Consider the following 26,556-nt stretch of genomic DNA (forward strand, 5'->3'; position numbering starts at 1 on the left):
CCAGTATCACAACCTGAAGTCACCTGTGATTTGAGCGGTACCATGGCAACACTTCCCTGCAGTGCTAAAGGTCTGCTGGTGGTGTACCGCTGCGATTGGCCTGACCACCAGGGGGAGATGTGGAGCAGACTAGATAGCACTAGAATATAATAATATAATAATATGCCATTTAGCAGACGCTTTTATCCAAAGCGACTTACAGTCATGCGTGCATACATTTTTTTTTTTGTGTGTATGGGTGGTCCCGGGGATCGAACCCACTACCTTGGCGTTACAAGCGCCGTGCTCTACCAGCTGAGCTACAGAGTCAGAGTCAGACAGACAGCTATACCTGTAAGGCCAGAAATCCAGTCAGTGAGATGACACGAACCTACAACAGCAATGACTGAAAGGCCACAGCTAAACAAGATAGATAGAACAAGCAGATATGGGTGACATCAACAAAGGTACTCTTGAAAGTTGTAATAGTAGAATGCACAAGGTGCCATTTCGAAATTGGGTGGTGCATCATCGGTTCCTCTTGTCATGTTAGTCATTGCATACCTTAGAGAGCTATTTATAAATGTCCAGATCAACTAGCCCATGTCAACTAACGTTTTTCTATTTGTTTTTTTTTAGCTCATAGATACTGTTGTAATTCTTTACTCACTTAAATGTCACATGAATACACATTAGACATGGCAAAATATATAGAATTGCAAGAAATATGCTTTAAAACTGCAAATGTTTATTTGCACACCATGACAAAATGTTTAGAATTTCAGGAAATAAGCTTTAAACCTGCAAAATTCTCTCCACCTACAAGAGGGGTGTGAACAGTTTGTGGTGCGCACGTGGTGCAAGGGGGTCCCGAGTGAAAACGTTTGGGAACCCCTGATCTATAAGACACTCTCATTGCTATCAGATGGGTGTAGAACAAGGAAGCCTAGTAGAAACCCAGAGGAGCAGTGGTCAGGTAGACAGAGAGGGAGGAACACCTGGCCTATCAGGTCTGAGGAGACCCACTAGCTCAGTGTCAGACAGTACAGACACTCCTGATAGAAGCAGTCCAGGATTGTCAGCTGGTCTCAGAGCCACAGCATGTAGGTACACTATCTACTCCAGTAAAATACAGTTCAGGTGCACCCTCTGGACCAGTAGACACCAGCTCAGATACAGCATGTACAGCCATAGAGAGTAGCTCAGATACTCTGTCTACTTCATAGAGAAGTATAGGTAAATCCTCTTGACCAGTAGACACCAGCTCAGATACAGCATGTACAGCCATAGAGAGTAGCTCAGATACCCTGCCTAACTCATAGGGAAGTATATGTAAATCCTCTGTACCAACAGAGACCAGTTGAAAAGCACTTGTTGAATATACACAATATATACAAAAGTTTGTGGACACCCCAGCAAATTAGTGGATTCAGCTATTTCAGCCACACCCGTTGCTGACCGATGTACAGTATAAAATTGAGCACAAAGCCATACAATCTTCATAAACAAACATTGGCAGTAGAATGGCCTTACTGAAGAGCTCAGTGACTTTCAACATGGCACCGTCATAGGATGCCACCTTTCCAACAAGTCAGTTTGTCAAATTTCTCCCCGGCTAGAGCTGCCCTGGGCAACTGTAAGTGCTGTTATTGTGAAGTGGAAATGTCTAGGAGCAACAACGGCTCAGCCGTGAAGTGGTAGGCCACACAAGCTCACAGAACAGGACCGCTGAGTGCTGAAGCACGTAGCGCATCAAAATAATCTGTCCTCGGTTGCAGCACTCACTACAGAGTTCCAAACTGCCTCTGGAAGCAATGTCAGCATAATAACTGTTCGTCAGGAGCTTCTTAGCCACACAAGCCTCAGATCACCATGCGCAATGCCAAGCGTCGGCTGGAGTGGTGTAAAGCTTTCCACCATTGGACTCTGGAGCAGTGGAAACGCGTTCTCCGGAGTGATGAATCACGCTTCTCCATCTGGCAGTCCGACGGACAAATCTGGGTTTGGCGGACGCCAGGAGAACGTTACCTGCCCAACGCATAGTGTCAACTGTAAAGTTTGGTGGAGGAGGAATAATGGTCTAGGGTTGTTTTTCATGGTTCAGGCTAGGCCCCTTAGTTCCAGTGAAGGGAAATCTTAACGCTACAGCATACAATGACATTCTAGAGGATTCTGTGCTTCCAACTTTGTGGCAACAGTTTGGGGAAGGCCCTTTCCTGTTTCATCATGGCAATGCCCCCTTGCACAAAGTGAGGTCCATACAGAAATGGTTTGTCGAGATCGGTGTGGAAGAACTTGACTAGCCTGCACAGAGCCCTGACCTCAACACCATCGAACACCTTTGGGATGAATTGGAACGCTGACTGCAAGCCAGGCCTAATCGCCCAACATCAGTGCCCGACCTGACTAACGCTCATGTGGCGCCGCAGCAAAGTCCCCGCAGCAATGTTCCAACATCTAGTGAAAGCCTTCCCAGAAGAGTGGAGACTGTTGTAGCAGCAAAGGGGGGACCAATTCCATATTAATGCCCATGATTTAGGAATGAGATGTTCGACAAGCAGGTGTCCACATACTTTTGCTAATGTAGTGTATATAGTGGGTTTGACAAATATTTAGATTCTGTAGAGGGAAGGTTTATTTATCTTCAGTAAACTCATGTCTCTTTTCTATCTCTTTTGGGTTAGCCTATTAAGTATCATATTGTTATCCTGTATGTGATGTGCTGTCATGTTTAGCCTACTATAATTTTTCAACTTTGAATAATGTGAATTATAATGAAATGTTGATCCATACAACAAGATGGTAAACATTTATTATATGTTTTGAGGAAAATATTTATTGTGTGAATGTTTTTGTGTGCATGCCACATATACCTATAGGTGAATGACTAGGCTGGTGAATTAAAATCCCTCAGACTCGGTGGAAAGGAGGACAAGTAAATGAACTATAGTTATTAATTTACCTTTGAATATTACAGTATTGTCAACTTTTGTTACATTATAGCACAGAGATCCTATCAATTCTAAATTCTATATGTAATTCTGTGCATTGTAGCCAATTATACACACAGGGAGGCGCCAAAGACCAGGTATGGGCACGACTACATCAAGGAATATTCAAGAAGTGGTTAGATTTAAAAAATAAAGTTAATATAGCATATAAACATAATGCCATGTGTTGGTATACAGTGTGATTGTATTGCAGCTATTAAACATTATTTACAAGTCAAATGGAACGTTATTTTATTTTCCACGAAGAGGACGACTCATGCAGAGGGAGGAACTAAACCACGTTTTACTTTCACTTTCACAGCTTCAGGAAATCTAAAGATCAGAAGTAGGCTAGGCGATGAGCCACACAGGGATTTAGCATATCTCATTTGAACTGAATTGTATTTATTATCTAAACAAATTAACTATATGCCCGAACTAACGCCCATCAGATTGTGCTTCTGGCTTTGTCTTGTACGAACGGTGGTCTCTGGAGGTAAGTTGAAACGACTGGTAGGCCGAATTTAAGTGTTTGGCCTACCTACTATTTGTTAGGCCACTTGTTTGCTATTGTGTGCTAAATGTAGATCCTATCCTACAACATCACATCATAATATTTGATTATCATGAACAATAGGTGTATGTAAGATAATGTCCTTTATAAACACTATGCGCTGCAACTTCAAGTTAGAAGCGCACCCGCCGAGTGGGATTCATATCACTGAAAAACAACAACTTGTAATGACATTATGGATGGACAATATCCTAAACACGCTCTTCCTATTGATTTTCAACATGGAAAGTCAGAATGGTTTTAAACGACGTCTATGTGGGTTTCGATTAGAAATAAGGACCGCGCCCTTCTTATTCAGTTCAGCTACATACAGATCTCACTTCAAGAAGTTATTGAATATTGAGTCCTGGGCTAACCAAGGCTCAAACCTACAGAAGGGTCTGCATGATCATGGCAGGGCCGGTGTTATGGGGCCTGGCCCGCCCTACGGTACCTCCTTGCCCATCCAAATAAAATATTGAAATATTGAACATTTATTTGACCTAAACTCATGCCAACAGAAAGACGCATTAATCTCAGATAAAGCTTCCGAGCGAGCGAAACAGTGCCCCTCAGTATGCGTCGACCATGTATCTGATGCTGTCTGGACCGAAAGAGTATGGCGCCAGAACGAATCAGTTGGTTGGGCATTTGATTTCTATAGGCGGGCCCGTTTTTTTCCAATGGGACCTCCTGTGTGCACGCTTTTGCATTGGTGTTATAATAAATACCATAGGCAGCTCGAGAGTTTCAAGTTTGGAGAAGCTTTCAATGTATCCTACCATTTCAACCTAGCTGCGTGCCAGTTGTTATAATTTTCTATTTGCACATTTTGATGCAATGGTTTCATTTCAATAATAACGTTTGTGTTTCTCAAAATTATTGCCACGTGGTAAATGATAAAAATCTCAATTAAATGATAAAAATCTAAAAGTTAAAATTCAACTAAATGCAAGAGCACCAGCCTTTGCCATATGGACACATTGATCCATTGGCTGCTACATTATTAGGACAGGAAACCACACACATGCTCACATGGAGCGCTCCAAACAAAATACAATTAAACATTTTACAAAACTCCTAAATTATGGTAATGAAATAAACCAAAACGTGTTTCTCACAAGTGTAGCAGGTTGTGAACTTTGCAAACACTGTTTCCACTCCGAGAATGAGAACGGTAAATTACTGTTATTCATGCGTTAACAGTAATTAATGTAACCAAATAACGTGGATAAACGGTACATTTACTAGACCTACTAGTTACATGTGTAATGAGGAATTGATAAAAATAAACAATCAAAGGGCAAATAATTCACACAATGTAACAATGAATGTGCAAGAATTGTCTGGAGACTGCCAAGCACATTCTGGAGAGCTGAGTGCATGCATTCTGGAGAAAGACACCCGTATCTTCAGCACACACCCCTCCCCTTCTTCTTGTCTCAACATTTCATACTGAAAAAAATATAAACGCAACATGCAACAATTTCAAAGATTTTACTGAGTTACAGTTCATATAAGGAAATAAGTCAATTGAAATAAATTAATTAGGCCTTAATAGATGGATTTCACATGACTGTGCAGGGGTGCAGCCATGGGTGGGCCTTGGAGGGCATAGGCCCACCCACTTGGCAGCCAGGCCCACCCACTGGGGAACCAAGGGCTTTATTACAGACAGAAATACTCCTCAGCACTCCCCTTCAGACGATCCCGTAGGTGAAGAAGCCGGATGTGGCGGTCCTGGGCTGGTGTGGTTATACATGGTCTGTGGTTGTGAGGCCAGTTGGACGTACTGCCAAATTCTCTAAAACAATGTTGGCGACAGCTTATGGTAGAGAAATTAACATTCAAATATCTAGCAACAGCTCTCGTGGACGTTCCTGCAGTTAGCATGCCAATTGCACGCTCCCTCAAAACTTGAGACATCTGTGGCATTGTGTTGTGTGACAAAACTGCACATTTTAAAGTGGCCTTTTATTGAACCCAGCACAAGGTGCACCTATGTAATGATAGTGCTGTTTATTCAGCTTCTTGATATGCCACACCTGTCAGGTAGATGGATTATCTTGGCAAAGGAGAAATGCTCACTATCAGGGATGTAAACAAATTTGTGCACATCATTTGAGAGAAATAAGCTTTTTGTGCATATGGAACATTTCTGGGATTTGTTATGTCAGCTCATGAAACATATGACCAACACTTTACATGTTGCGTTCATATTTTGTTTCAATGTAAATTATTCTCAAGACACATTATCTTCACACTTTTTAGATGCTTTTCACTGACAGCCGCAACTCAATAATCAGCTAGGCATATTGCCACATGTGCTGCCCAAATTGCAGGCTTCCCAAATTGCAGGCTTCCCAAATAGGCATCGATTTGTGATTTGAAACAATCCACAGCTATTTTTGTAAAAAATAAGCTAATGATCCTCTGTGGCTAAGTCAAGCTCTCTGGTAAAGTATTTTGAATTATTTTATTTAGACAGCAGTAATTATGTAATTTTGGCAAAACATCAATTTAGTGCACACATTTTCCTTTCTAATTCACAAGTGCCTGAAACCAGAGATCTGTATATATGTGGTCCTCTGTAGCTCAGCTGGTAGAGCACGGCGCTTGTAAAGCCAAGGTAGTGGGTTCGATCCCCGGGACCACCCATACACAAAAAAAGAAAAAAAAAAGAAAATGTATGCACGCATGACTGTAAGTCACTTTGGATAAAAGCGTCTGCTAAATGGCATATTATAATGATGAGATGCTCAGGTCTCCGCCCTAATTATGCGAGTCGTTGTCCCAAAGTCGGGAATGCAGGCGACAAGCTTAGGTCTGCATATTATGCCCATAGAAACGCATTGGGTTTATTTCAGGACAGATTTTTGCGAGAGTGCGAAACAGCGCCCCTCAGTCTTACCATATGTAGCCCATGTATCTGATTCTGTCTGGCCAGAAAAAGTATGACATGCCATACTCCTTTTGTCCAGACAGCATCAGACACATGGTCTACACTTACGGAGACAGAGGGGCGCTGTTTTACTCGCTCGGATGCTTTATCTGAGATTGATGCGTCTTTCTGTCGGCGCGCATCTCGGTCAAATAAATGATCAATATTTCCATATTTTATTTGGATAGGCAAGGAGGTTCGGTAGTGCATTGGCCCGCCCATAACGCCGACCCTGCTTTATGCGCAAATATTGATATAATAGCCATCATATCGAAGTAAACTTATAGTCACACGATGATATGGTATGGGTCTCACTATGACTCGTCAGGAAACCATGCAGTTTATTAGGGTACAGATGAAATAAGTTATGGTGAACTTCACAGGGTGGTGAAGTGCACTGTGATCTTGATGCTCCTGTCCAATAAATATAGAAGGTCTTATTCTGGTGACATGATGATCGATGCTTGACTGCCATTTGATAAATACAAATATTCTCGCTCTTATCCATGATAATCTCATAATGTAGATATCTTACCCTCACTGTAGCTGCGAGCTGTTGGCTAGAGTGCACATGCCAAGACCAGAGTAGGCATTTTGCTATTCAATGCAACAGGTTTTGTGACAAAACTATTAGTGGAGTTGAAAATGTGATGGTACATGAAAACGTAAGCGAAAAAGTACATTTTGTGTGCACTACATCATGACGCACTGATTTTTATCTGCAACAAGTCTGTTGGGTGGAAACTCACCACTGGTTGGAAAATGCGCACATTTTCTTTATGTGGATTTTAGAATATTCACTTGAAAATCTGTCGCCAATTGGCTGGAAACCTAGCTCCTAACCAAGTTTCCATCTAACCTTTTTATGCAGTAAAGTATATGTCAGTAAAAAATATAATGACAGGCCTGATGGAAACATACTTTGTTTGGGGTAAACTTTCCAAATGTCGACAAAACAAAATACTCTAGACAAGGTGGGACCTTTTTGTGTTTGTAACATTTATTATGCGAGACATGGTGGTGGAAATGCTTTTATGCACAAATATTGATATAATAACCATCATATCAAAGTAAACATGGAGTCACGCGATGACATGTTGTGTGGTCCTCCCACTACGACTGCAGTTCATTAGGCTACAGATGAAATAAGTTATGATGAACTTCACAGGGTGGTGAAAGTGCAAGGTGATGAGCTTAATGCTACTTTCAAATAAATATTGAGGGTCTTATTCTGGTGACATGATGATCGATGCTTTGCTGCCGTTTGACAAATACAAATAATATCGCTGTTATCCATAATGATGTCATAATGTAGATAGTTTACCCCCACAGTTTTTGGCTGGAGTGTATGTGCGTAGACCAGAGTGGGCAAACATTTTGCTATATAACGCAACAGTTTTTGTGACAAACCATCAAGGAGGGGTTTGTGCTGATTGTACAGAGATTGTGACAGCCGGTTAAATGGCATTCCTTGACAAGGCAAGAACAAGATGTATGTCAGGAGAAGTGCCGTAGGAGGAGGAATGGAGGGAAAAGGAGAGGCATAGGAGGTCTAAGAGAGAGAGGGAGGAGGAAGAGGGTGAGCTTGAGTCGGTTAAAAATGGTGAATAGAAGGGAGATGGTTTGTTAAAGGGGAATGGTAGAAAGTATTAGAGTGAGTTGAAGACAGTAGGAGAAATGGAAGTGAATGAGGGCGAAGTATCGGAAGTGGTAGGTGTGGTGAAGTTCTCTGAGCCCGAGGCTTGCACCGAGGGTCAGGATAAAGATGAGTCTGTGACAGTAGGAGTGACATTTTTGGAAAAAGTGGACCCTTGCCTTTTGGCTGATCCATTTGTGGTTTCAGGGTGGGTGAAAACAGAGTTAGGTGCTGTGGAATCGGTGAGGGTAACCAGAAGTGGTCTGGTGATAATTGTTTGTGTTTCTGCTGGTCAGAGGAAGCAGGCACTCCATGTTAAACTAATGGGGGCAAGAGATGTGAATTGTTTTGCGCTCAATAAAAGGGCACCATTGAAAGGAGTGATTACTGGGGTAGCAGTAAATGTAAAAGTTGACCAACTGAAGGGGAAGATTCCCGGTGTTTGTGATGCTCGTCGTTTGGTGCGACGCAGACAGGGTGGCATGAGTGGTGAAACAGAGTCATTGTCTGTTCTTTTGAGTTTTGATGTTGAGTCTTTGCCCGACAAAGTGATGTTAGGATATATAAGTTATCCTGTACAAGCTTTTGTGCCAAATACATTACGTTGTTACAGGTGTCAAGCTTATGGGCATGTGGCAGCAGTGTGTAGGAGGGAGGTTCCTAGGTATGAGAAGTGTGCAGAAGGGCATGAGACAAAGGAATGTGTAGCATTGGGGAAAGTAGTGGTATGTGTTAATTGTAGGGGGGCCCATGTGGCTGGGGATCAGAAATGTCCCATGCGAGAGAGGCAGGTTGAGGTTTCCAGGGTTAGAGTAGTGCAGAAGTTGTCATATGCTGAGGCAGTGAAGAAAGTAGAGGAAGATGGGTCAAGGGGGAGGGATAGTGAGAGAAGTGGTGTGAGTAGTGATCTGTACCAGTACAGAGGGATAAACCAACAAGTGATATATGTTTTAATAAGATTGGATTTTGAGCATTTATAGCAATGGTTATCAACTGTACTGCAGGGATGGAACGTAAGTCGCAGAAAATTGAGGTTGTGGTGGCAGCTGCAGAAAGGTATTTGGGTGTGCGAGACTTGACATCAGAAGAGTTACAGGGTGTGTTTAGTGGTGGTGTCCCATGCTTTCAGGTTGTTGGCCTGAGTTAGTACTAAATAGATTGAAATAGTGGAGTAGGGTGGTGTTATTTTTATATTTGTTTGTGAGTGTAGTGTTAGATGGTAGGGTATTTCTTTATTTCTTTATTTTTTCAAACAATGTATAAGGGAGTTGTAGTCCAGTCTAGTTGGTGGCGGTAATGCAACATTTACTGGATGCCAACCGCCGTTAAAACTCATAGAAGAAGAAGGAGGCGCCAAAGAGTAGTACCAGTGGAGTGTAAAACCATCAGTGGAGTGTAAAATGGAAACCCATTTAACTTGTATTTTTCCTTCGGTACATGGGAATTTAACGGCAAAAGTAATTTTTATGTGGAATACGTCATTAGGCACAAAGTCTGCTTGATGGAAAAAATATCTCTACTGGGAAAATGTGCATATTGTTTTATGCAGATTTTAGAATATTTGCATGAAATCTGTCGCAAATTGGATGGAAACCTAGCTGGTGATATAATAGTGGACAGCCTCTGAGGCAGGGTGTAGACAAAGACTTTAATCTATGGTGTAGTCTAGATCAGTTTCCACTCAAGTGGCGATGGTGAGGGGGAAAATACTGGCAAAGTGGGCAGACTACTTAGGCCAGGTACACACAGCAAGCAGAATTCTAGACATAAAAAGTAAAGGTTCATAATAATGTCTCTTTCAATGCCAATAGGGTTAAGACTACATATTTATACCCTAACCATAATGTGTTACCCTGGATACATTGATACTCTTTTACATGTATGAAATTTCTGCTTTTCCAGATTATCTTTATCATAAAGTGGGAGGTGAGGTCTTGTTGAAACCAGACAAGTCCACAGTGCCTGGCCCCATCACAAGCATCCTATGGAAGCATGGGAAGAACAAGGTGGCAGAGTGGGACAAGGATTTTGGTGGTCTGGAAATCTATGGTGCCTTCAAAGAGCGCACAACCCTGAACCAGGCTACTGGAGAGCTGAGAATCAGTGGATTGACGAAAACAGACAGTGGAATTTATTCTGTGGAGTTCAACGACAAACAGCTTGACAAGACATATAAACTATCTGTTATCAGTAAGTGTTTCTCTCTCTCTCTGTGTGTATGTGTGTGTGTGTATATATACATGTGTGTATGTGTGTGTGTGGTCTTGTAGAAACAGCAGGTTATTCAGTGCCTCACAAACATTTCCCCAAATTATTCCTGTTTCTTTCCTCTATTTACAGAGGCAGTCCCCAAACCCACAATCACTTCTTCCTGTAACACCAACAAAACCTCCTGCACTCTGACCTGTGAGGGCGACACCACTGATGCTGAACCTGTCACCTACAACTGGAAAGTGGGAGAGGGGGCGTGGGAGGTCTTAGTCAAACATCTCACTGTCTCTAAGAGCGACACTGGCAATTCAAACAGCGGTTCCAAGTACTTCTGCAAGATGAAGAACTCTGCTGGGGAAGGGGAAGTCAGCGAGCCAGTTGGACAGGTGTTTGGCCCAGGTGAGTGGACAATCATAAGTATGCTACGGTCTTATGTATTGATATGTCAGTAACACTGCTAATGTTGTAGGACATTTTGAATGATGGGCTATGTTGAAAACAGACAGTGGGGTTTATTCTGTGGAGTTCAATTGCAAAGTGCTTGAGAGGATATATACATTATGTTATAAGTAATTTTTTCTGTCTGTCTGTGTGCCTCTATATTAAATAGCAGATTATGCATTGCCTCACAAGCATTTTTCCCTGCTTTGTCTTTGTCTCTCTCTTCTGGATTTACAGTGGCAGTCCCTAAACCCACAATCACTTCTTCCTGTAACTCAATCAAAACCTCCTGCTCTCTGATCTGTGAAGGCGACACCACTGATGCTGAACCTGTCACCTACAGCTGGAAAGTGGGAGAGGGGGCGTGGGAGGTCATAGGAAAACATCTGGTTGTCTCTAAAAGCGACACTGGCAAATCAATCAATAGTTACAAGTACTTCTGCAAGATGAAGAACTCTGCTGGGGAAGGGGAAGCCAGTGAGCAAGTTGGAGATGTGTTTGGCCCAGGTGAGTGGACACTCATAAGTGTGCTACAGTCTTATGTATTGATATGTCAGTAACACTGCTAGTGTTGTAGGACATTTTGAATGCTGCACTATGTTGAATACCTGATCAACTCCTGTCAAAGTATCAATACAAAATGTGTTTTCATTTCAGAACCTTCTGAAGTTGTTGGTCTTGTTGTTGCTTTGGTTGCCATTTTCGTTGTAGCTCTTGTTGTCGCCGCCATAACAGGTAAGAACAGCACATCTATAGTCAAAGAGCACTGCACATGTACAGTGGGGAAAAAAAGTATTTAGTCAGCCACCAATTGTGCAAGTTCTCCCACTTAAAAAGATGAGAGGCCTGTAATTTTCATCATAGGTACACGTCAACTATGACAGACAAAATGAGAAAAAAAAATCCAGAAAATCACATTGTAGGATTTTTAATGAATGTATTTGCAAATTATGGTGGAAAATAAGTATTTGGTCAATAACAAAAGTTTCTCAATACTTTGTTATATACCCTTTGTTGGCAATGACACAGGTCAAACGTTTTCTGTAAGTCTTCACAAGGTTTTCACACACTGTTGCTGGTATTTTGGCCCATTCCTCCATGCAGATCTCCTCTAGAGCAGTGATGTTTTGGGGCTGTCGCTGGGCAACACAGACTTTCAACTCCCTCCAAAGATTTTCTATGGGGTTGAGATCTGGAGACTGGCTAGGCCACTCCAGGACCTTGAAATGCTTCTTACGAAGCCACTCCTTCGTTGCCCGGGCGGTGTGTTTGGGATCATTGTCATGCTGAAAGACCCAGCCACGTTTCATCTTCAATGCCCTTGCTGATGGAAGGAGGTTTTCACTCAAAATCCCACGATACATGGCCCCATTCATTCTTTCCTTTACACGGATCAGTCGTCCTGGTCCCTTTGCAGACAAACAGCCCCAAAGCATGATGTTTCCACCCCCATGCTTCACAGTAGGTATGGTGTTCTTTGGATGCAACTCAGCATTCTTTGTCCTCCAAACACGACGAGTTGAGTTTTTACCAAAAAGTTATATTTTGGTTTCATCTGACCATATGACATTCTCCCAAACCTCTGCTGGATCATCCAAATGCACTCTAGCAAACTTCAGACGGGCCTGGACATGTATTGGCTTAAGCAGGGGAACACGTCTGGCACTGCAGGATTTGAGTCCCTGGCGGCGTAGTGTGTTACTGATGGTAGGCTTTGTTACTTTGGTCCCAGCTCTCTGCAGGTCATTCACTAGGTCCCCCCGTGTGGTTCTGGGATTTTTGCTCACCGTTCTTGTGATCATTTTGACCCCACGGGGTGAAATCTTGCGTGGAGCCCCAGATCGAGGGAGATTATCAGTGGTCTTGTATGTCTTCCATTTCCTAATAATTGCTCCCACAGTTGATTTCTTCAAACCAAGCTGCTTACCTATTGCAGATTCAGTCTTCCCAGCCTGGTGCAGGTCTACAATTTTGTTTCTGGTGTCCTTTGACAGCTCTTTGGTCTTGGCCATAGTGGAGTTAGGAGTGTGACTGTTTGAGGTTGTGGACAGGTGTCTTTTATACTGATAACAAGTTCAAACAGGTGCCATTAATACAGGTAACGAATGGAGGACAGAGGAGCCTCTTAAAGAATAAGTTACAGGTCTGTGAGAGCCAGAAATCTTGCTTGTTTGTAGGTGACCAAATACTTATTTTCCACCATAATTTGCAAATAAATTCAATGTGATTTTCTGGATTTTTTTTCCTCAATTTGTCTGTCATAGTTGACATGTACCTATGATGAAAATTACAGGCCTCTCTCATCTTTTTAAGTGGGAGAACTTGCACAATTGGTGGCTGACTAAATACTTTTTTCCCCCACTGTACATAGTTCTGAAGCACAGATTGACATAACAGCAGCAACAACAGTGAGCTATACCCCCTGAAGGGGATACCTGTTCTACCTGTATTTATAGTAGTGTTCAGATGTTCAGGTACTGAATGCAGGTTGTTTATTGGTTCTCTCAGACTAGATGCCTTGTCATTGCAGCTTAAGCATGTAAATGTGGGTAAAGTCATATTCAATAGCTGACAGAATATTAATGCAGACTAGTACTTTAAGAGAATATTTGAATTTTTACTCCCCAGTTTGGTTGGTGTGGAAGAAAAAAAATGGTAGGATGATTCTCTGTCTCTTCCTGGTTCAACTCTTCATACTCACTGATTCACCAAAATGTTACACAATGTCAATTTCATTTGTATGAAAGTGTCTTAATAATTTCTTAAATTTGTGTGTCTCTTTTTCATCTCAGGATATCCGGAAGACACATGGATCGACTTTTTGACCAAGTTCTGTGGTGGAGTGTTTGGTAAGTTTTACCCTAACTTGACTCTGATCCATATTCAACCTGCTAACTGGCTCCCCACAGTAATACAAACACAACATTATTATTATTATTATTATTAATGCACTGCACCATATACACATACAGTACTTCCATGCACTGCACACATGCTTCCTCACAGCACAGGACAGGAGTGTTGTTTTTGTCCCATCCCAGAAATCTAGAAACCTTTTAAAATCAAATTAGGGACCTTTACTCACTAATATGTGTGTGTGTGCGTGCTCGCAGTGGTGGCAAAAGTACTCAATTGTCATACTTGAGTAAAAGTAAAGATACCTTAATAGAAAATTACTCAAGTAAAAATGAAAGTCACTGAGTAAAATAGTACTTGAGTAAAAGTCTGAAAGTAAATAGACTGTTCTCCCTGCTACCGCACGGCAAGCGGTACTGGAGTGCCAAGTCTAGGTCCAAAAGACTTCTCAACAGCTTCTACCCCCAAGCCATAAGACTCCTGAACAGCTAATCATGGCTACCCGGACTATTTGCACTGCCCCCCCACCCCATCCTTTTTACGCTGCTGCTACTCTGTTAATTATTTATGCATAGTCACTTTAACTCTACCCACATGTACATATTACTTCAACTATCTCAACTAGCCGGTGCCCCCGCACATTGACTCTGCAACGGTACCCCCCTGTATATATAGCCTCCCTACTGTTATTTTATTTTACTTCTGCTCTTGTTTTATTTTTATAAAAATAAATGCACTGTTGGTTAAGGGCTGTAAGTAAGCATTTCACTGTAATGTCTGCACCTGTTGTATTCGGCGCATGTGACCAATAAAAATTGATTTGATTTGAAAGTATCTGGTTTTAAATGTACTTAAGTACCGTGGTGGAAAAAGTACTCAATTGTCATAAGTACATTTACATTTAACAGACGCTCTTGTCCAGAGCAACTTACAGTAGTGAGTGCATACATTTCATACTTTTTTTCATACTGGCCCCCCGTGGGAATCGAACCCACAACCCTGGCGTAGCAAGCGCCATGCTCTACCAACTGAGCTATAAGGGAGGCTCAATTGTAAAAATTAAAAGTAAATGCCAAACCAGGCCAAATGGTACAGTTTTCTTGTTTATTTTTTACAGACAGAGGGGCACACTCCAACACTCAGGCATCATTTACAAATGCAGTATTTGTGTTTAGTGAGTCCGCCAGATCAGAGGCAGTAGGGATGACAACACATTATATTGATAGGTGCGTGGATTGGACCATATTGCTGTCCTGCCTGAGCATTCTTAAATGTAACGAGTACTTTTGGGTGTCAGGAAAAATGTATAGAGTAAAAAGTACATTATTTTCTTTAGGAATGTAGTGAAGTAAAAGTAAACATTTAAAAATATATAATAGTCAAGTACAGATACTGTATGAACTATTTAATAAAACAAAATAAAGTTACTATGACTAAAATAGGACTGAAATGACTGACTAAAACTAGACTAGAATCGTCCAGAGTCGACTGATGATAACTAAAACCAAGGATGAAATGACTTAAATGGGACTAGGATTAAAGGTATTTTAGTCATAAAGACTAAAACTAAATGAACACTGCCACTAAAATAGGTAGTAACACTAACACACCTTTTTACGTGGTACTTCTATGAGGCCATTTTGACGATGCAGATATGTGGAGATGTTGCCAGAAATGTGTTTCTCATATTTTTTGTGTCGGAATTTATTTGAATAAAAAAAAAATTGTGACGTAACTTACATACAGTATGAGAAGGTGATGATTATTAATGTGAGTTTAAAGCTAGCAGTGTGTGTGCCAGCATATATAAAATGTGTACGATGCAGTTGCAATCTGCAAAGATGAGTCAAAGCCTGAGGGTAAGACACAGTGGCATTCACATGGAATTCTGCCACTTAGCATCCTTTTCATTGTCATCCAGAAGTGAATACAACAAATACTAATGTGGTCTGTGTATGAGAATGTTAAGCTAAACTTTTCTCTCTTCTTCTCCTCAGCTAAAGTCAGGTGATGGAGTCCAGCCAGAACAAGGCAAGTCATCCAGTTAATGTAAGACTGTATAAAGCAGAAGTAACTTATTTAAAGATGGACTATACAGAAATCACTCCTCCATTTCCTGGTTGATAAAATTCTAATAGTTTACCTAATTTCAGTTTCTGTGAAAAAACAAGCAGTCATTGTGTAGAGAATCATTGTACCATCTAATCATTGTACCATTCCATAACCAAAAATATTGTATTTTCAGCTATTTGAAGCTGGTGTACAAAACCGGAAGCATAGAAATAGCACACATAGAACAGATTTACCGCTTTTTAGACTTGCTTTCAATGGGAATTAAAGATCTATAACAGTTCTATGTGAATTTGGTTGGGTCGCCCAAAAAGTACCATATTGTACCTTTTAAGTAGAATTTGATACAGTAGGAGAGAGGCTGTAGTTGATGTTTTCCTTCTGTGTGATTCTGCAGGGGTTACGTTAACGGCCAACCCCAAAACAGGGGAATACCACAATGACAAAGCTGTAAAGGGGTGATCTGAAAAGTCATAGTCAATCAATCAATAATATAATAATACTTTTAGCAAAAATGTTTATTTTTAATTCACAATCTGTAGAAGCAATGAGAATAGAAAGGTTCAGAACTTTTGTAAAACATCACAGTACGGTTGAAATATATATGGCAAATAGAAATCCTATATGGATGGTGTTAAGAGATAGATGGGAGGTATTGAATAGAGTTGAAGGATGGGACTAATAACAAATAACAACAAATAATAACAAAGATAGCTAATAATGTAAGCATACTGTGTCCATAATAAGTATATAGGTTGTATGTTGGGAGCTTTTGGGAAAGAGCACAGTTAGAAAGATATGGCATTTAGAAGCAAACCGGATGGACATCATGAAAATGATCGGAGAGGTTGAGAGTAGAAGAAGTTCAGGAGCAAAAAAATCAATATATATATATATATATATATAGAATTATTGTAAAATTAACTCTGTCCATAAGGTGTAGATAGTAAGTATAGACCGGAAGTAGAGGCCTGGGCGTTGTTGTTCACTAATTTACTCCAAGTAGGGAAAGGATGGTGGGGTTGAAAAGTAATAAAGGGGAATATATATATAAAAAATAAAAATAAACATGGGGGATTGGAAGTGATGCAGACAATTACATTGATAGAAGATACAATCTATCTGCAATATTAAGCTGATCCATTCCCCCCCCCAAAAAAAATAAAATAATAATAATAATAATAATAATAATAATAATAAAAAATAAAAATAAAAAAGCTGTAAAGGGGCAGGGGAATGGAGGTGTGTATGAGACTTAAGTGGATAGTTTACCCGGTAACAGAGTGCTCTGGCAGTTACAGTGAACTCCAACCATGTTTGTCCTGATGATTTGATTCCTGTAACATTATACTGTGTATTATAAGTATAGAGGGTTCATCTAGAACAGGGGTGTCAAACTCATTATATGAAGGGCTTAGTGTCTGAGGGTTTTTGGTTTTCCTTTCAATTAAGACCTAGACAACCAGGTGAGGGGTTCTTTACTAATTAGTGACCTTAATTAATCAATCAAGTACAAGGGAGGAGTGAAAACCCGCAGACACTCGGCCCTCCATGGAATGAGTTTGACAGAATTGTGTTCACATTGTTATTACATTGTTATTATGTTTGTGATGATAGGAATACCTGGAATAGTATAACAGCAATACTTCTACATCCCCCCCCCCCCCCCCCCCCCATTTATTTTTATTTTTATATATAGATATATACACTGCTCAAAAAAATAAAAGGAACACTAAAATAACACATCCTAGATCTGAATGAATGAAATAATCTTATTAAATACTTTTTTCTTTACATTGTTGAATGTGCTGACAACAAAATCACACAAAAGTTATCAATGGAAATCAAATGTATCAACCCATGGAGGTCTGGATTTGGAGTCACACTCAAAATTAAAGTGGAAAACCACACTACAGGCTGATCCAACTTTGATGTAATGTCCTTAAAACAAGTCAAAATGAGGCTCAGTAGTGTGTGTGGCCTCCACGTGCCTGTATGACCTCCCTACAACGCCTGGGCATGCTCCTGATGAGGTGGTGGATGGTCTCCTGAGGGATCTCCTCCCAGACCTAGACTAAAGCATCCGCCAACTCCTGGACAGTCTGTGGTGCAACGTGGCGTTGGTGGATGGAGCGAGACATGATGTCCCAGATGTGCTCAATTGGATTCAGGTCTGGGGAATGGGCGGGCCAGTCCATAGCATCAATGCCTTCCTCTTGCAGGAACTGCTGACACACTCCAGCCACATGAGGTCTAGCATTGTCTTGCATTAAGAGGAACACAGGGCCAACCGCACCAGCATATGGTCTCACAAGGGGTCTGAGGATCTCATCTCGGTACCTAATGGCAGTCAGGCTACCTCTGGCGAGCACATGGAGGGCTGTGCGGCCCCCCAAATAAATGCCACCCCACACCATGACTGACCCACCGCCAAACCGGTCATGCTGGAGGATGTTGCAGGCAGCAGAACGTTCTCCACAGCGTCTCCAGACTCTGTCACGTCTGTCACATGTGCTCAGTGTGAACCTGCTTTCATCTGTGAAGAGCACAGGGTGCCAGTGGCGAATTTGCCAATCTTGGTGTTCTCTGGCAAATGCCAAACGTCCTGCACGGTGTTGGGCTGTAAGCACAACCCCCACCTGTGGACGTCGGGCCCTCATACCATCCTCATGGAGTCTGTTTCTGACCGTTTGAGCAGACACATGCACATTTGTGGCCTGCTGGAGGTCATTTTGCAGGGCTCTGGCTGTGCTCCTCCTGCTCCTCCTTGCACAAAGGCGGAGGTAGCGGTCCTGCTGCTGGGTTGTTGCCCTCCTACGGCCTCCTCCATGTCTCCTGATGTACTGGCCTGTCTCCTGGTAGCGCCTCCATGCTCTGGACACTACGCTGACAGACACAGCAAACCTTCTTGCCACAGCTCGCATTGATGTGCCATCCTGGATGAGCTGCACTACCTGAGCCACTTGTGTGGGTTGTAGACTCCGTCTCATGCTACCACTAGAGTGAAAGCACCGCCAGCATTCAAAAGTGACCAAAACATCAGCCAGGAAGCATAGGAACTGAGAAGGTCTGTGGTCACCACCTGCAGAACCACTCCTTTATTGGGGGTGTCTTGCTAATTGCCTATAATTTCCACCTGTTGTCTATTCCATTTGCACAACAGCATGTGAAATGTATTGTCAATCAGTGTTGCTTCCTAAGTGGACAGTTTGATTTCACAGAAGTGTGATTGACTTGGAGTTACATTGTGTTGTTTAAGTGTTCCCTTAATTTTTTTGAGCAGTGTGTGTGTGTATATATATATATATATATATATATATATATATATATATATATATATATACAAAAAAAAAAAAAAACTTTACTACCACTGTCTTTTGTCTAAACTAACACCTGACTTATTTCACCTGCTAGCACTGACTTGTTAAAAAAACGTATTGTGATCAAGATGTAGTTGTCCCTGATTGCACTGACTTTGCTCACAGATGCTTGTTTAAAGAAATGTACTTACTGTGATTGAGATGTGGTTGTCCCACTGCCTATCCTAAGTTGAATGCACCAATTTGTAAGTCACTCTGGATAAGAGCGTCTGCTAAATTACTTAAATGTAAATGTAAATGATGATCAACATGTGGTATTTTTCTTTTAATTTGGATGCAATGAAAGACACACATTGAACAAGTCAGATTGGTGTATTCTTAAAGGAAAGGAATAGCACCTGTTGTTGCATTTATAACATAAGACCAAGAGTTTTTCCTGACCATGTGACCTGACCAGGAAAAACTCCTTGCCCTAGTCATTAGTAATGTTTTGTCTCATGAGCTCTGTTCTCTATTGCTTCCTTCCAGCTGGTGGTCTTCTGGTGGGGAACTGAGGACCACAAAAATGGGGTTTGAAGGCTCTCAGTACATGCCTCCATGTCTGTTACATTGAGACAAATGACCAAGAAGAGAGAAACTGTTGATGTTTTCGATTAACTATAAAATGAAGGAAAACAACAGGCAAACACTGCACAAAGTAACTTTCCTTCAATCAGATGAATCTAAAGTGCTGGAGTACAGAGCCAAAGCAATCAAAAAATGTGTCACAATCCCAATACTTTTGGAGCTCACTGTATAATGTGATGAGTTGTGTGCTTTATAAATTTACAGTACTTCAGAAATATGAGGGCAATATTTGTATCAGCACATTTTTGATGATGGACAAAAACAAGAGATTATCTTATACTTGGAGGTAAATAGCTTTGGATTCTTACCCTTTCTCATTATTCATGACTCGTCTTTACAAATCTAAATCAATTTGTGCAGATTGTTTTTGTTGTTTGAAGCCATAGTATCAATCACTTTGTGGTTGTATGATTCCTTTTCAGGTATTTTCCCCAGAGAACTTTATGCTAACCCACTCCACTTTCTGTTTTTAATCGCATTTTGTGAATTTCTTATAATTTAATAATTCTTCAAGCCTTCACTTGACTTAAGTCAAGGTATTTGTACAGGTTGTTATTGTTTTAGTTATTTTTCTCAGAGTATTTTATGCCAACCCCCACACTAGGCAAAGTCTAGTGTAGGGAGAGAGTGTTGGTTGAGAGGAACCAGGCCTGAGAGGTAGAGCTCATCCTCATCTGCCTTGTAAAGAGAGAGAGATTTTTTTTTTTTTTACTTGATTGGTGAAAGCAATACAGAGGAAGGTCCATTTAGGTCTGGGTTCAGCCATCACCAACATACTGTATCCCTATCTGAACCCTTCAGATCTGTGAATACTGAGCTAGGGAAAGGGACTAGTTGACACTAGACTTAGAGATCAGTCTCTTTGCATGCACTGGATGACATCTCAGCCAGGTTCACTAAACGGATCACACCACAGGACTGACGATTCCTAAATCCTTCCTCCCGAGACATGCTGCTGTGCAAAACAAATGTACTTCAAAGCGCAGTGTGACATCTATCAGCAACGATTGAATTCCGGCCTGTATATACTGCCAATTCAATGTGAATTTTAGGTGTTTGATATTTATATTTTTTCAATAAATTGATGAGTTCTATATTGGATTTGATTTGATTATTATACACAATTTTATTATAGGCGCCAAAGAGTAATATACACGACTAGTCAGGGACTCTTCGGGAAAAGGGTGGAGAATCTGGGGGCTACATTGTAATAATTAAGAAATGTGTTGAGCATGTGATCTAGGATACATTGTAACAATTATATATATATATATATATATATATATATATATATATATATATATATATATATATTAGGGCTGTCAAAAATAGCGCGTTAACGACGTTAATTAGTTGTTTGCTGTTAATTACGTCAATTTTTTAAACGCATTTCACGCATGCGCAGTGTGACAAATTATTCAGGTCAGGAAAGTGGTTGGGAGCTAGAGGCGAGATGGAGCAAGGTGAGCAAAGTGGGCCTATTGACGGATTCAAATATAAAAAGAATGATGATGGTACAGTTAACAAGTACAAGGTTATTTGCAAGATTTGTAAGAAGGAGTTTCAATTTCACCGGAGCTGTTCAAGCTTGAAGTACCATGTCAACGCCAAACATGCGTTTGCTGGGCCGTCAGATTCTGTCATCGCAGCCCTGGACAATCAGGAGCACAAACTCGTTTTGCCGACCGCAGCAGAGTGGGATAAACTGCAGAGGCTGGAGACACTTCTAGAGCCATGCAGGTAAATCAGTCTGTAACTTATCAAATAACATCGCTTTGATTATTTTCTGGAATGAATTAAACCAAGTCAAATATCAATAACATGTATCTATGTAAAAAATAATGATGATGATGATAATAATAATAATAATAATAATAATATGTTGATAACCACTGTTCTAATAATACACTGTCTCTGTGTGCATGTGTGTGTTTGTGTGCGTAGGTATGTAACTGAGCTCCTGGGTGGAGAGGCCTATGTCTCCTGTTCTGTGGTACTACCTTCTCTCTGCCACTTGCGTCTCAAGATGGAAGCCTGTGATGAGGACCCTGCATATGTGGTGAGATTCAAGACCAAGTTCAAGGAGGACCTAGCATCCCGTCAAGAACAGCTCAACAATGCATGGCTCCAGATTGCTACAGTTTTGGATCCTCGTTTCAAAGACTTGAAATGCCTGCCCAAGACAGACAGGGAAGAGGTGTGGACCACACTTGAAGGGATGCTGCAACAAGAATCACCCAGAAGGTCTTCACAGACACATGATGATGGGCCACCCAGGAAGAAAATCAGCCTTCTGCAAATGGGCTCAGATTCAGAATCAGAAGATGAAGAGGTCCAACCTGCCATACAGAGGTACAGAGCAGAGCCCACCATTAAATTGGAGGACTGCCCCTTGAGGTGGTGGGCATCTCATTCAGGAGCCCATGAGAAGCTGGCCTCACTAGCTCACAAATATCTAGCCACTCCTGCAACCACTGTTCCCTGTGAACGACTTTTCTCAGTTGCAGGTCACATTGTGAACAAGAAAAGGTCAGCTTTACTTTCAGAAAATGTGAACAAGTTAGTTTGCCTCAGCAACTGGCTGAAAGATGATGAAGCTCAGTAGATTTGAAAGGTGATGTTCAAACAAAAAGACCAGTTTCAGTGCAACATGTTATAGTAGTTAGCAACTGGATTTTTGAGCAACTGGATTAAAGAATGGAGGAAAAGGTAAAAGATTGTTCTTTGGTTTGATTTAAAAGTTTTATTGAAAATGTTTTTTTCCACAGATGACTCAAATTGTGCAAAAATGTGGTAGGTCACTGTTATGATTTGACTACATTTATTGCTTTCTGTTCAATTGAATACTGTAAATTGTACATCCTGGTTAAGAGGAATGCCAAAGAGGAAGTGATGGAACATTACAAAGACAAATATTATGGTGTGTAGTATGTTTCAGCTTGATTTAAAACACCATTATTTGGCTGTGTTAATAAACAGACATAATATGAAAATTATGTATCTGTGTCCTGTTATTTATCTTTTGGTATGCATTTCAGAAAAAAAATGGTTAGGATTCAGGTGTAATTGCAAATAGTGATTAATCATGATTAATCCACTGAAAATTCTGATTAATTTGATTAAAATTTTTAATCATTTGACAGCCCTAATATATATATATATATATATATATATAGTTGATCATTCTAACCATTAGCCAACAAATTCTTAGCCACATGATTGTGCAATTTCATGTCAAGAAGTTCTCTAGTAGGAAGTTGACTTTCACTTCGACTTCTTAGGCTACGAAAAGGGAGCTTTCTCAGAAAGATCAACATGTAATGTAGCCTCGTAGGCTACTGAAATAGCAGCGACAAACAGATTTGACGAATTATCATTGGTTGTGCATGGTTTTCTCATTCTAGTTTTTTATTAGGCTATTGTGTGCGCCTTACAACTAAGGTGCATATGTCAACAACAACAAACCACAGGAAAAACAACGTGTGTGCTACACAAGGCTCAAACGTTGAAAGCGTCGGGGTGAACTGAAACTTTGACAATGTAAAGTAGTCTACCTACCACCAACATAATCGTATGAAAGTGGTAAAAAAATACGCTTTCTTATTCCTATCGATAAGAAAAACGACCACACCCTTTACTGCAGGCTACATCCAGTGGACACAGACGTCAATTCAACGTCTAGTCCAAGTTGGTTCGACGTAATTTCATTGTTTCCAGTGGGATAGCTAAGCAAGTGTGTGCCCAGTGGGATACCGTTAGATAGGCTTAGTGTGAGCTGGTTACCTAGAGGCCTAACCAAAGTAATGATCAAGAAGATATTTTGTTAATGAGGTATAACTTCTCTCTCATTTATAAATATGTGGCAGAAAACATGTGTTCATGCAATGGGATGAGAAGGCCACACTAATCTGCAGGCCTTGTGTATACATGTATAGAGACAGTATACTGTAGCTAAATCAAATCAAATTAAATTGTATTTGTCACGTACACGTGTTTAGCAGATGTTATAGCGGGTGTAGCGAAATGCTTGTGCTTCTAGCTCCGACAGTGCAGTAATATCTAACAAGTAATATAACAATTTCACAACATATACCCAATACACACAAAACTAGTAAGGAATGGGATTTAAGAATATATACATATATGGACAAGCAATGACAGAGCGGCATGGACTAAGATACAGTAGAATGTTATAGAATAGAATGCTGTATATACATATGAGATGAGTAGTGCAAGATATGTAAACATTATTAAAGTGACTAGTGTTCCATTTCTTAAAGTGTCCAGTGATTTCAATAGGCAGCAGCAGCCTCTAATGTGCTAGTGATGGCTATTTAACAGTCTGATGGCCTTGAGAGAGAAGCTGTTTTTCATTCTCTCGGTCCCAGCTTTGAGGCACCTGTACTGACCTCGCCTTCTGGATGATAGCGGGGTGAAGAGGCAGTGGCTTGAGTGGTTGATGTCCTTGATGATCTTTTTGGCTTTCCTGTGACATCGGGTGCTGTATGTGTCTTGGAGGGCAGGTATTTTGCCCCCGGTAATGCGTTCGGCAGACTGCACCACCCTCTGGAGAGCCCTGCGGTTGTGGGCAGTGCAGATGCCATACCAGGCGGTGATACAGCTCGACAGGATGCTCTCAATTGTGCATCTGTAAAAGTTTGTGAGGGTTTTAGGTACTAAGCCGAATTTCTTCAGCCTCCTGAGGTTGAAGAGGCTCTGTTGCTGAGCTATAGTTAATGTTGTACAAACTGGCGCCGACGAAGATGGCGGCCTCGCGACTAGCTCTTAGGAAACTGCAGTATTTTGTTTTTTATGTATCATTTTTTACATTATTAGCTCAGAAAGTGTTTTGCATCATTACATACAGCCGGGGGGAAACTATTGGATATCAGAGCGTTAACTCACCAGCATTACGACCAGGAATACGACTTTCCCGAAGCAGATCATTTGTTTGCTCTCCCCAGGGCAACTGAACTGATTCCAGCGGCTGACCCAAAACATCGCCGGCGGAGGAGAGGCACTCGGAGCGGCCTGCTGGTTCGACTTAGGAGGCGCGCACACATGAAAGTAATAGTAAGTGTATGTTGTGTAGTAAGCTGTTAGTAGCCCATGTGCCTCACCCTAATAATTTGGTCCCTTTCCCCCTCATAACATAGGCCACTGTTCTGACTTGTTGGTGCACATGTAGGCTATAGCCTGTTTTAGAGAAATGTCATCAGCAAATATTGTAAGAGCTTTCATTGTCTGCTTACTGTATCTCCCTGGCATATTAGATCATTTATGCAGCAGCATACAATACATTTTTGGACTTGAACAGGAAGGTGCCGCGGCGGTCCTTCTTGTGTGCAAATTTTGTCATGAAATTTGTCATCAAAGCCTGGCATTCTCTGGATTGTTGGTGCTTTCAAGACAACTGTGAACTCTGAAAAAAACAAAGTTGAATCATGACGTCAGTGATCTTCAGGTCGGAGCTCTAGAAAGATGACAGAGTTCCCGACTTGGAATTCCGAGTTGGATAACCATTCGAAACGTATTTTCCCAGTCGGTTCCAAGTTGTCTTGAACTCACTGAAGTCTGCGATTTCCCAGTACCGAGTTTCCAGTTGTTTTTAACCCGGCAGAACTCATGCTGAATTGACAGCATGGCCAATGTATTCAACCTTTTCTGGCCCATTGTGTTGCGTGTGAATGTTTATCCTTTTAAGGTTGGAAAAGAGACCCTTAAACCCAGACTTGGACCACACACCCTCTCCACCAAATAGCAGGCAGGGGAAGCAAAATAGTGATTGCTTTGCAAGGCTTGCAGTTAACCACTGATTCCTTCCAAACCATTAATTGTTGAATTTGCGATTTCCAACTTGTTGTGTAATGTTTATGTCCAATGGCCGATGAGCACCGATACGTTTTATCTATAATTTCTCATCATATGACAAGGATTGAAAAGGATTTGCCAGTAGATTGTCGACGTGATTCATGATGATGACTGCTTGTCTAGCTTGCTAGCTAAGATTTTGAAAGTATGATGTTAACATGATCAGTCCAATCAAAGCTACGGTAGATATAACATGATTTGACATCATTTTATCTGTGGCCAATGACCTTGAGCCTTCTTGGATGGGCACTTCTAATGTAAATCTATGGCAGCACTCAAGGGGGCTTGAACTTTCTAGCTCTCCCTGTATCTTTTGCGGTGATGTAGTGGCCCCATGATTGACAGAACACTGAGCCAATCACGGCGCAACTAGAGAAGATTACCAACCCCTACGCTCTGTATTTTCCGCTGGCAGCCCCTCCACCACAGAAAGCACTGATCTAGGCTGAAGTCTGCATTTTGGAGCTGCCGTACTCAAGAAAGCAAAAAAGAGACCATGTTTGTATGCAGCTTTATTAACTCAATTTATAAAACAATTATATTGTTTGCAACTGATATGTGACACGTATTACTGGCAAAGTAACAAGGAGGCTTGCACACTGTTAAAGCTCCCAATTCACCGCTTTAATGACAACGTCTCGATACAAAACAGATCTTCCTCAGGTCAAACAAACAAACTGAGTGCTCACATCCCAAAATATACACATTTCACCTCACATGACCATTAAGCACATGACGCAAAAAAACTATTTGTGTATCTCTAATAATTTGATAACAATGAGATGGGCACATGTAGTAGTTACAGACAATAGTATATATGTATAAAATGACCAAGGAGGAGACCTGTAAGGCAAGACAAATCAAAGTGACATATTCATGTAAGAAATGGTCTGATATCAAACTCTTGGTCCAAACCTTTAGGAGACATTGTACATAATCCTAACAAGGATTGAAAAGGATTTGCCAGTAGATTGTTGACGTGATTCATAATGATGACTGCTTGTCTAGCTTGCTAGCTAAGATTTTGAAAGTATGATGTTAACATGATCAGTCCAATCAAA

At 41.1% G+C, this 26,556-nt stretch overlaps 1 protein-coding gene across 2 annotated transcripts; it reads left to right on the forward strand.

The window, feature by feature from the left end:
* The first annotated feature begins 3,268 nt into the window (after positions 1-3,268).
* Positions 3,269-20,718, forward strand: LOC311109879 (uncharacterized protein). Of its 2 annotated transcripts, XM_084152893.1 has the most exons (9): positions 3,276-3,465; positions 10,002-10,289; positions 10,440-10,709; positions 10,989-11,258; positions 11,409-11,486; positions 13,380-13,406; positions 13,544-13,600; positions 15,605-15,638; positions 19,526-20,718. In XM_084152893.1, exons 1-8 carry the CDS (start codon positions 3,399-3,401, stop codon positions 15,616-15,618), a joined length of 1,071 nt encoding a protein of 356 aa, XP_084009019.1. In that variant the 5' UTR covers positions 3,276-3,398; the 3' UTR covers positions 15,619-15,638; positions 19,526-20,718. The 2 variants fall into 2 exon arrangements, with proteins under 2 accessions (XP_084009020.1, XP_084009019.1); XM_084152894.1 differs by lacking the exon at positions 13,380-13,406 and having other exon boundaries at positions 3,269-3,465.
* The last annotated feature ends 5,838 nt before the right edge of the window (positions 20,719-26,556 follow it).

The sequence above is a fragment of the Coregonus lavaretus genome (genome assembly GCF_964263955.1).
Source record: "Coregonus lavaretus genome assembly, chromosome: 35".
NCBI classification, from domain to species: domain Eukaryota; kingdom Metazoa; phylum Chordata; class Actinopteri; order Salmoniformes; family Salmonidae; genus Coregonus; species Coregonus lavaretus.